At 36.5% G+C, this 12598-nt stretch overlaps 1 protein-coding gene across 1 annotated transcript in view; it reads right to left on the bottom strand.

Moving 5' to 3' along the window:
• Positions 1 to 4475, bottom strand: part of LOC134754177 (P-selectin) — a 121397-nt gene extending 116922 nt beyond the window's left edge. Inside the window, exon 1 of the mRNA XM_063690306.1 lies at positions 4311 to 4475. Within this exon, the coding sequence (XP_063546376.1) occupies positions 4311 to 4362 (52 nt within the window). The 5' untranslated portion in view covers positions 4363 to 4475. The remainder of the gene's footprint in view (positions 1 to 4310) is intronic.
• Between the last annotated feature and the right edge of the window lie 8123 nt (positions 4476 to 12598).

Here is a 12598-nt window from a genome sequence, read left to right as displayed (position 1 = left end):
TTACCCCCCAAAAGTGGCCTCCGTGTTTAAAATTCATTTGTTTACGTTACATGTCTTTGGGTCACAAACTTACATATGTCTACCAAATTTCAACTTAATTGGTCCAGTAGTTTCGGAAAAAAATAGGCTGTGACAGACGGACAGACAGACGCGAGACGCACGAGTGATCCTATAAGGGTTCCGTTTTATCCTTTTGAGGTATGGAACCCTAAAAAAGACCGTAAATATTTACTTTAAGCTAAAACCTTTTAAGTTTGGTCTAACAAACATTTTTTAAAGTACAATTATACTAATCTCAATATTAAAGTAAGTGCCATCGAGCTGATCTTATTATGGAGCCAGAATGTGGATTGTGGACATTAGAACTCTTCTGAAGCGATTAGGAGAACCCTTAGTATGTCAGCGAATTAAGAACTATAGAACATATTTCTGAGTAAGTTATATGCACCCATATTTTTACACTTGACTGTACAATACTTTAGGGTCACACGAACATAGATTTTTTTAATTATGTGATAGTCAGCAAACGAGCAGACGAGCCGCCTGATGGGAAGCGCTCATCGTCGCCCATGGACATAAGCAACATCACAGGAGCCACTTAAGCGTTGCCGACCCTTGAGAACCCTAAATACCAGCTTCTTGAAAAATGTCAGGTCGTAGCGCAAAGGAAATACCTCAGGAGGCAACTCATTCCACATTCTGCACGTTCTGGGAAGAAACGAGCGAGATGCCCGCTTATTCTTGGTGTGCCATGTATCTAAGAAGTGAGGATGAGCTTTGCTCCTTTGGCGGTACCCAAATCCACGCCACAAAATCCAAGCTACGCCATAAAATTAAAGTTAAGCTCTTATTTTAAAAGGACATTGTGAAATATGTATTACTGAAATTACTTACTATTCGATTTAGCTATTATGTAATAATATTTTATGGAAACCAAATTCACTGTGAATTTTGTTATCGTGATTTCGTTCTCGAGAGAATTTGCAATTTTTAACGTTAACACTTATTTTTCGTTTAGACATTCCTAGAATGTGTTCAACTATGATAGTTCAACTACCTGTTCTACACAATCAATACAAAGACTAGCAAGTTTAATCGAAAATATCGGTTCACGACGCACATTTGGTTTTCTCAAAAGGATCAAAAACAATGACCTAAGAGGCAAACCCTTTTTATTAACAATTAAAAATTTGTTAGATACTCCACGTGCGCGTTAGTTCCACGAAAATTATGACGGTTAAGAATTAATTACCTACACAGGACTCTCGCTCATAGGAATAAGTTAGCCTTTGTACAGTCGCCATCAGATATATCGGAGCAGCCAAGGTGCTTACAAATATCTGAGCACGCCTCTATTGTCAACGCGTTAGAGTGCGTGTTCAGATATTTTTGAGCACCTCGGCCGCTCAATATATCTGATGACGACTGTACTACACTATTATATATTATGTATCATCTGCTGTAACCTGCTTACAACTTACAACATTCGAATTCGAAAAAGTAAACATTTAAAAAATCATCTACTTATATTGTTATTATCTACCTAAGAAATGGCGCCTGTTGTCTGCCTCTACATTTAATCAACTGTTCTTTACATTTGTATGCTTTTACTGAGGTGTGCCGTGTGCCAATAAAGCCAGTATTCTATCTATCTATCTATCTAAGAAGTGGTGCCTAATGTAGTTGCAGTAGCTAGCCTAAATCACAATCAGGTTTTAACAAATTTCCAAACCAAATTACTTAGATAATCGACCAGACTTAACGACGCCAATTAAGCGTGACAACTAATTACAAAAGAAATGATACTATTTGTATCTAAAAGTTTTTTCATCACACCAGCTGGTAAAGGCTCTCTTGATTGTTCAAAGACTGTTAAGAAAGTTGCATTTTATTCACATGTGAGGCAAAGTAATCAAATGCAAATTTTGAGTTATTTTCTTATGCTTGCCGGTAGAAATGATGATTCTGAATGAATGAATTAATGTTATTAATTTTGAATCGATTTGCTTTGATTTTGTTTGATAATTTACAGTTAGTATTTTCCTTGTGTAGGTGTGAAAAATATTTGGCTTTTCAAAAGGGTTCCGTCGCCAAAAAAGTTTGAGAACCGCTGGAATAGAGGTTTAAATGTCAGTTTGATAACACTTTTACCTACCGAGTGAAACTACTAATGCATTAAAAAACCGGCCAAGTGCGAGTCGGACTCACGCACGAAGGGTTCCGTACCATTACGCAAAAAACTGCAAAAAATCACGTTTGTTGTATGGGAGCCCCACTTAAATATTTATTGTATTCTGTTTTTAGTATTTGTTGTTATAGCGGCAACAGAAATACATCATCTGTGAAAATTTCTTATATAGAAGGCTTACCTAACAGAGAATTAAATAAAAGAAAGCGATTAAAATGGCGTGTTGGCCAGTTGGCAATATGTATATTTAATTTATATCGTTCAATTCCATATCCGTATAAGAAATGACCTGTTAGAAAAAGCATTTTTACTTGACTCAACAGACCACGACAAGATTCCTAACTTTGGTTTTTCAGCTCAATCAAACCGGTAAACTTCATCAAATAGTCCGACGTGAAATTTGTATGGGATATTTAAATATAAAATAGTAGTGGCTTAAGTATAAAAATTCTTATAAGTGGTTTAAATAAATAAGTGTGTGTGTGTTAATATTTATTTATTTTTTATTTTATTTTAAATTTTCATAAAACGTAAAGATGAGGTAGAAGCATTGTTTATCTTATTGTTTATTATGAGCTTACGAAATAGGTAGGTAATTATCAGGACTTAAAATACAAACATAATCATAACATATAATTCGCAATTGCAATCTATTAACTTTCGCATTCAATTTAAAGTAATTTAAACAATAATATTCATGTAACCACTTTCCCTATCCATATAAAGTACGTAACAATATGAGTCACAGCACACATCAGCTTGTATAAAAATACGTCATGTTTTCTCATAGGTACTTGGACTCCAAATAACTGGTATGGTACCTTAATCCACCCATCTATATTCCAAAATCTGCCAACTATAGTCAAAAACTAACTGAATATCTTCGTTTAGGTGCCATTGTTATGTTCTGACTCAGTTGAGACAAAATATTTTCATAAATGAGAGAAAAGATCCAGATAAAACCAAAAAAATTGACATTGTCTAATAAACACTTAACTTGAGAAGAGTAGTGGACTATATGGGGTTTTACGATATCTATTCTGGTATAATAGACAGGATAAATATTAATATATGTACATATAAATATGTTATTGCAATCGGAAATATTACTGCAATGTTCTGCCGCCAGAGTGCAGCCCTAGTGCACATCCTAAACCATAGAGTAACATACAAGTTTTCAGTATGACAATGATGCGATATCTGCCTCTATCGATCCAATATGCAGGAGTGATAGAGAGGCATAAACCGAATTTTCGATTTTCGTGTTTCGCGGCAGACTCGGTGGTTATGTTCGTGACGCCCTCTACGCAGAGTTTTGCGTAATATTCCCTATTGGGTAGCTTTTAATCCCGGGCGAGCTTTGTTCTGCACCCCCAGACATGTACTTACATATTAGTACTAGGTCGATATATCGACCCGGTGTCGTGTAGGTACTTACCTTTCATGTAGGTAGTTAGTTACTTGATAGAACATATGTATATAGACATTAATTATAGTATTTAAGTATAAACGTTGCTCTTATGTATGTGAAAATTAATACAAATTGATAGGGAAATTCTATTTTATTTTGGGTAAAGATTTTTAATGACTTTTATACGATGTGTTTTTTTTGTGCAATAAAGAAAGAAATAAATAAACAATCAGTCAGGCTTTTGATTTAATGTAGTACCGGTTATAAAAGAAATTGTAGAACTAGGTATATTTTGTACCTATGTGTTTTTGTTTAACATAAATCTTCAAGCGTGCGTACACTGCGTACTGAGTTGCCAGTCTCTTTTAAATTTCTAAGCGCCCGGTTTAAACAGAAATGTCATACTATTAAGGCGAGGTATTCTCAGGTCGTTTAGTGGTATTTTCGATTCAAGGTGAATATTTATTTAGAAACAACAATAGTTACAAAACATATTTCGCCTGATGGAAAATTAAATTTTAAAATGTTACGAACCATATTGCCTTAAGTTTACATGCGAGTAGTTCAAAAGTGAAACTATGTAAGTAGGTACTAAACTTAGAAAAAAAAAGTTCAAAAATAATTTCCAACTTTCATAACGCGAATGTCTCAACTTTTGACCGCGTACTTCCCAGACAAAAGTAACTTAAGAAGTTAAACATTATGACCCACCTTGTGCTAGAATCGGCGCAAGCACGCACCAAACAACGCAAAGCACCAACATGTTGCAAACTATACACACAGCATTTCACACACACACAAAAACGTTAATTTTAAAAAGAGTCGTGTTATTCCGCGCGCGTGCGCGTTGTGCCAGCGCCGGGGTCGAACGCGGTCTGCGCCATGCGCCCCACTGCTGCCTTTCACCGCCGTCTGTGGGGAGGATTGGCAAGGCTGCAGCGAGTGACATTCATAGCGATACGGAAATAAGTGATATAGCGATATGACAAGGTATAAGTGGAGCAACGGTGGCGATAAAATTGATGTGATGTAATGCGTTAAAATGTAAGAAAAGTGTCTATTTTACTTTTATTTAACTTACAATGTTTGTATGTAAATAATTATGTATATGTAACTAATTGTGTTCACCAACACGATATGGGGAGATTAGGCGAAGCTGCCGATTGACATTCGACCGCGCCGCTATATCATATCGCGATATGGTAACGATATAACAGCGATATAACAAGGTATAAGTAGAGCAGCGGTGGCGATACATGAATTGAGATGAATGCATTATTTAAAATATTGTAGGAAAAAATTATGTGAGTATGTCACATTATACATACTCGTGCACATAATAATACATTTATTAACTACCTCGGTACAAGACTATTCTTAAGGCCCCGTAGGTTCGTGTTCTCTTACACTCACTGAGCGTGCTTAGGAACGCGGATATCATGTTTTTGAATTTCAATAAGTTCAAAGACAAAGAAATCGATGAGTTCCCCTCAAAATAAATCTGCACATTTTTATAATAAGCCAGTCAAATTACCTAGATTCAAAAAAAGCGTACTGAGGAATTAATTCCCAGCAAGCTGGAAATCATTTTAATACCTGCATTTGGTCTTAAATGCGTATAATATATTGCTCCATCCCAGGAGGTGTGAATAAATTTTGGGAGCCTTGGGAGATACATTTTACCTTGGATTGACAAAACCACTCGATGTAGAAGGAACCCACCATCAACTACAATGTCACTACCAGCAAGGTCGTTGTGGATCAGACACTGGTGAAAAAAAAGTTCGGATTTTAACACGATTATTCAAAACAGAAATTTAAAATGGCGACCATTTTTTACAATCTTTGATGACGAATTCATATTAAAGTACCTTCCGAATCCTCAGATGTCAACTTTTATCATGATTACAGCAAATTTTCCATCGGACGTACTGTTTATGAGCTATGTACAAGCAAAAAACTGAAAAAGAGCAAAAATTTCTCCAAAACTCCTGGAATGGAGCAAACTTGGATTACACTAATTTTGAACCAAATGAAGGTAGGTATTACGATTTCCAGCTTGCTGGGAATTAATTCCTGGAAAAAAATATAATTTGGCCTAGAAGCAATTTTTATATTTTTAACTTTAGTGCATCGATTAGCACATAAAAAGCAGGCCTTCTGACTACGTAGGAAATTTGGCACTACAACTTTCCATCCTAGGTCGTAGATTCAGGGGAAGACCCAGAACAAGATGGAAGAATGTAGTGCTAAAGAACATGAGTGAACGAGAAAGAACGTTAAGTCCCCGGCAAGCTCGGTTCTCCATACAAACGTAGTTACTCTCTCATTTTAAAACGACTACCTAGATTGCTCTGAAACGTTGTACCAAAGATAGATATAACTCCGTAATAGATGGATAAAGTCTAAGGAAAAAACGTGCCTCGAAAATCAAGAAAATTTGATTCTCGTTCAGAGGGCGCTACTGGTTTTGGCCTACAGTCGTATAGATGGCGTTGACGGTTTCGTTTGTTATTTAACAATTTTAACGCATATCAGTGAAAGAACATGGGTCAAAATCATAAAAATAATTAATGCAAATAATAAAAATCATTTATCTATATTTAAATACATTCTATCGTATTTTTATAAATCTTCATTTTTAGTTTTAAAGTGTGTCGACAGATGGCAGTGAATTTACTGGGGTTACAAAATTTACTATGACAGTAACGCTCTAGTATCAGTTACTCTATGGTTGTACTTACAATAAGATAAGGTATATCTAGGTCTGTAATTAGTTTATGTAGCTTACCATTGTAAAAAAATACAGCGAATTTAAGTTTTTCATACAAAACTTGTTTTTGCTCTATATTTCGTTTGTTTTATAAACTGGAGCTATATCAACCAATTACAGACCTAGATATACCTCATGTCATTGTATATGCAAAGTTTCCTTACAATCCAACACGTAGTTTTAAAATGAGAACGAAACTCCGTTTGTATGGGAAGGCGAAATTCGGCCAAGCTTGCCGGATACTTAAGATTGCTGATTAAATTTTTGGTATCCGTATTGTGATTTAAATAAAAAATCGAATCGTTCGATTTTTCAAACACTCCGCGCTCTGAACCTACGGCACCTTAAAGGAAGCTCCAAAAAATATTAATGTTTTTTCGTCTTTTTTCACCTTTTACTTTATAGGTATGAAATTAGTTAAGTAAATCGCACAGGGTTCTGTATTTACAATTATAATAATTAATAATATATAATTATAAGTTGCATTCTCATTATCTAATGGGGTCTGTAGACGAGCCACATTTTCACTGCAATATGTGGCCGGCAACTATTGGTGTCTTTCTCTAACATGTGAGTAAGAGAGGGACACCAATAGTTGCCGGCCACATATTGCAGTGAAAATGTGGCTCGTCTACATGCCCCTTAAGGGTTATATTCCACCCAATTTCTTCGTCCAATGTGTATTGTGTCTCACATTTTGCTTAATGAGAGAGTGAGACGCAATGACATTAGATAAACAAATTGGACAGATGGAATACCACCCTATGATAAGTGATAAAGCCCGGTTCACATTTGTCTGACGTGTCGTGTTGTGTTGTGTTGTGAAGCATATCGGTTTCATACATTTAATATGGTTGCGTTCACATTTGTCTGATGCACGCGACAAATGTGAACCGGGCTTTATTCTATCGACATGGTTTGGGTTCTTCTAAAATAAATCAAGTTATAGAGGCAAAATCAACGAAACGTGTTTTTTTCTTCTTCGAGTTAATATTAAATAATTTCATCTAGACCAGGTATTTTCAAAATGTTGTATGACGTGATGTTGTGCAGCACTTGACAAATTATCTGATGTAAACTCTTTGTTCTTGGTAATGGTTTTTTAGTAGTGCGTTTGGTATAGAGATCAGAATAGTCATCTCCTGGCCCCCCCCCATAATAGTCTTGTGAACCGCCTCCGTCTCCGTAGCTTCCGCCTCCGTAGCTTCCGCCTCCGTCTCCGTAGCTTCCGCCTCCGTCGCCTCCGTCTCCGTAGCTTCCGCCTACGTCGCCTCCGCCTCCGTCCTCTCCTACTCCGTCGCCTCCGCCTCCGCCGCCCCCGCCTCCGTCGCCACCTACTCCGTCGCCTCCTCCTCCGTCGCCTTCGCCTCCGTCGTCTCCGTCTTGATCGTCGCCGTAATCATATTGTCGTCTTTCTGCTTCTTTTTTAACATCAGCTACATCACTTTGTTGTTTGTCTCGATAATCTTTATCTCCTGGTTTCGGTGGCTGTGTTGTAAACATAATCTTATTCTTAATGTCATTTGGAGATACTAATTTTTTTAAATATGAGTAATGCTTACGTTTTTTTGGAGGTTTTTGGGGTTTGGTTACCTGGACATGTTGAGTAACGTTGTTTTTTTTGCGACTTTTTATTATTTTTTTCATTCTCAGTCTCGCAAATTTTCTTGATAGTGCTCCTCTGGTCCCGTTATTTTTAGATGACCTAACTCTTACTCTGGTTCCATTGATGGTTGTAGTGATAGAGCTGGCTCGATGTCTCGGTCGCTTCGGCTCTTGTGTTTCTGGCACCTGTCTATCATTTGAAATGATTTTAGTCGCATTTAGTTTTTTACTAGTTTTCTTTAACTCCACACTTAAAATCAAAAGCACCAATAATAATATAAATACAAGTAATATGTTATTCATTATTTTACTTTTGAACAATCGTTCCTTACTGCTTAGCATGGCGATTCCAAATGAACAATAACTCGAATATTCGTTTATAACAATGTGTTTGTGTAAACGTATACAGGATGCGATTTTTTGTTTAATTGTTGTAACGTTATCACTGTTTCTCGTTTTCGCTTATGCAAACATGTTGCCGATTAAAAAAATGATTATAAAATAAAAGTCACTCCCTATCATCTACGCAGGGCGGACACGCTATACATCAAAAATCACTTGCGTTTCTATGTGTGAACGGCACGTCTGTACACGCGACATGCGTCATTGTGTGAGTAAGTTGATATCGGTAACATTTGATCACTAGTATGGTGCATTTTTGATAGCACACGCAGTGCAAATGTTATTTTAAACGTCAAACTTCTATGAAATTATGACGTATAAATAACACATGCACTGCGGTGTGCTATCAAAATCGCTGCAGACTTTTCTTGGTCTAAACTCTAGGTATGTTTATGAGTTATGAGTCTGACCGGCGCCATCTCGATTTATTCGGCGCCCGAATAGGGATCACTAATGTATATCGATACCTACAGTAATTTAGGAAACAAAACGATAATTGGCATTTAAAAATCACGGTAGCTAATTTTTTGTACAGTTTTTCAGAATTGCGTAAATAATATATTTTATATTTACTTAGAATTTCAAATTCCGTTCTGACTTCTGACCATTGGAGGAACACCTTGTATACGGGGAGTACATGCACGTATTTTGTGAATTGTATTGCATGTTTTGAGAATATAATGAGAAAATTGTTATATTATTATGAGATACTGATACAACAGTATCTACAATAATACAATAATCATCCAACGGCATCCCCCATTGAAGTCGGTTATTTTTCTTAAAAATTATCAAAACAAAGTTATGCACGGAACACTAAAAATGAAATTTTGAATGCCTTACTTCAAATTAGTTTGGGAATAACTAGGTATCCGGTACGATGAGTGAAGATGACATGTAAAGGAATTTCAAACGGCTTTAGTTAGACCAAGAAAAGTCTGCAGCCCTCTATAAGTAGTTTTTAAAAATCTGTATGTGACAACACCACAGGAAATGGATTCAATGGTGTTGTTACTTTTGAAATTTTCTACTATGTTTACCGTCTATGAAAGATGTAAGCTGCGCATTGTGATTAAATAAATTTAATTCCAACAATTAACCCCTGGGTGTGCAAGTTAAACGAACTCGCACTTGACCGGTTTTTTTAAAATATTAAACCAGGAACCAATCCGCATTGACTCTCACAAAACAAATGAAACGATACTGTAATGAGGAACCATGTGATATGGATCTTTTCGAATAAATATAATGTTAAATTAGCAAGTAACTTATATTTGTACTTTTGTGAATGGGTAATTAATTAATACTCCATCGTGAAAAAAACACAAGACATTTTATTTAGCAAAACATAAACTATAACTATAAAGCGAGGTTTAGACTAGCAAGAACTTGCATGCAATTTTCATTACATTGCGGTAAATTGTATGCAAGTCATTGGTAGTCTAAACCTCGCTAAACACTGACAGAACTGTCAATAAGGCCATAGACTAACTCTATACATAAACAAGAAGTATTTATTGTTGCCACATGCCACAGTAACCATACAACATGGAACTTTTTAAAGTACATATTATGAAACCATACAATAATGTGGTTTCTTTGTAGGGGATGTAAGGTGCATTTGTAAAGCCTTCCTGTAAAGCATAATTAACTCAATTTTTGATGAGTCGATTGGTTCCCTTTTGTATAAGTACGTCCAAGTAATCTACAGCTTCATGTATTTTTGTACAAATTACTTTCACAAGGGATTTTGGTTTTCCGGTTTTAATTTCTGGTGCAGGAGAGGTCGATCTGTATCCCCGAGCATTATCATTATCATCGTCATATCCGGGTCTATTTCTTTTTCCCGAGTCGGTAATCTTGTGTGTGTCATATTTTATAAGTACTGGTTCTTCTGTATCTAACACAGGAAATGTTTCACTGGTTTCTTCTTGACCTGAATCGGTTCCAGTCGCATCTGTAGTATAATTATAGGTAGATTCAAGCGCTTTAGATTCGGCGGATTTTTTAGAGCGTTCGTAATTTGATATTTGACTGCCGTTTACTGACTGTGTATTGCCAAGTAGATTAGGGACTTGTTGGAGAGCAGGCAATATTCTACGCTTTGGGTCGATTTTAAGGAAAGGAAGAGCGTGTAACAGTTGCGGAAGTTGAATCGCTTTCGTTTGTTTTGTTTTAATGAACCGTTTTTCGATTATATTTGGAACATTGGCTGGCTTATATCTTTTGCCAGAATTATTTTTTGTTGATAGTGATTGTTTCTTATTTGATTTTCTTTCGTGTTCACGTGTAGATTTTGGTGCTCGTGTTATTTTCTTCTTTTTCAAGAAAAGTAGATTTAGTTTTGGCAAAGGTGGCCCTGGTGCCAATTCAGTATTTTTTATAGCCGTTAAATCGCCCGCGGAAGCTTCTGGTTTAGTTTTGCAGCCTGGTGAATCCTTTTTACACGAAGATGGCGCTTGTGCTGGTCTGCTCATTTTCCAATTAGGGAAATCCTGATCCGATGGAGGGGTTCGTGTCGGTGTAACTATTTTCCAGCTATATCCGTCTCTTATCAAAATCGGTAGTGCCTTAGTGACTGGTATTGAGCGTTTACTCTCTATTTTTTCCAGTTCAATAGATAAAATCAAAGCCATCACTACTAATATTATATTCATTTTATTATTAATCATTTTTTGATCCGCCTAGACAACAAGCTGCGAATGATGTTGAGCAGGCACTGTGTCACAGAATGGTTAAGAGTTGTAGGTAACTGTTTTGACTATACTTTTATGGGAGAATGCTCACGGTTGCCATTCATATAGAGTGATTCGTGTAACGATACCTAGGCATTGTAATATGTACTTTTAATTGTCAATAAAATAATCCTGCATTTGTCATGTCGACACAAGCAAAGCTTGTAATCATACAGATCAGATATCAATCTGTAATGGGTCTGTGAATGAAGTTGCAATTACCTATACTTATTTATATCAAAATCTCAACAATACCCCTGTCCCCGTAGCCCGTACCAAGGGCCTGACACTCTTTGATAGAGAAAGATTGCGATTCCTATAAGAGGAAAGAGAAAATAGTGCCAAGCTTTGTCTTTATCACCGGCCGGGCATTTTTCATAGTCCGGTTATGGCATCACAGCAAGGAGGCGATGGTGAAATACCGAAATTTATAAGAGTGAAAGAGAAAAAGGATTATACTACCATACATGAAACTGTCAATACATGAATATGTCTTTCTCTTACCCCTGGTCGCTCGGTTTCATGTCTATAACTACTTGTATATACTTGTCTATGCCTCGTACCATGAGTCACTGACAGTGTCAAATCTGACATATACGCTAACGTCTACATAATTTACTCATACTGGCTATATCTATACATCTCGCTCGCACTAATAAGCAAGTACGAGCGAGATGCGTAGTGAGACTAGTGAGTAAGTTAGTCAAACTTTTGGTAGCAACCGTAGTGTAAATTTCATTCGATACTCGATAGCGTGACGTGACGTACGGCGTTTGCGTTAAGTGTCATTTTGTATGGGATTTTGAGTTTCCAAAACGTCCCGCTTGGCGCGCTGTTCAAAATTCATACAAAAACAGACATAACGCAAACCGTACGCGTCACGCTATCGAATGAAATTTACAGGGGTTCAGAAAAGGGTGGGACATTTGTGACTTTATTCTTTAACTCAGAATAAAACGATTAACCAGAAAACTCAGAAATAATTTACAACCTTTCCAATAATTGCCCACTACCATGCACTAACAAATTGTGTCAAATACATTACAAATTGATAAAACCGGCCAAGTGCGAGTCGCACTCTCCCACCGAGGGTTCCGTACAAAGTTAACCATTTTTTTACAAATTTACAGTTCTAAAATTTTTCCCTGTATTTGTAGCGTAAGTCAATATTACTTGCCAAATTTCATAGTTCTAGCTCAACGGGAAGTATTCTATACATTTTGATTCCCTTGAGAGTGTCAAAATTTAAGTTTATTGCGTCATAAACGGCCGTATCTTTTTTTTTACGTTAACTTAGAAGTTTGATTTTTAAGGGCCTGAGTATATAGTTTTAATTTCAACTCGATACCTCCACGCGTTTGGGAGATAAAGGGTCTTGGCAGACAGACGGACGGACAGACGGACAGACAACAAAGTGATCCTATAAGGGTTCCGTTTGTTTTCCTTTTGAGGTACGGAACTCTAAACAAGGTGCCCAAAAATTG

Source organism: Cydia strobilella, chromosome Z (assembly GCF_947568885.1).
Source record: "Cydia strobilella chromosome Z, ilCydStro3.1, whole genome shotgun sequence".
NCBI lineage: Eukaryota > Metazoa > Arthropoda > Insecta > Lepidoptera > Tortricidae > Cydia > Cydia strobilella.
The sequence above is the reverse complement of the archived record's forward strand: the minus strand, read 5'-3'. Positions and strand labels throughout refer to the sequence as shown.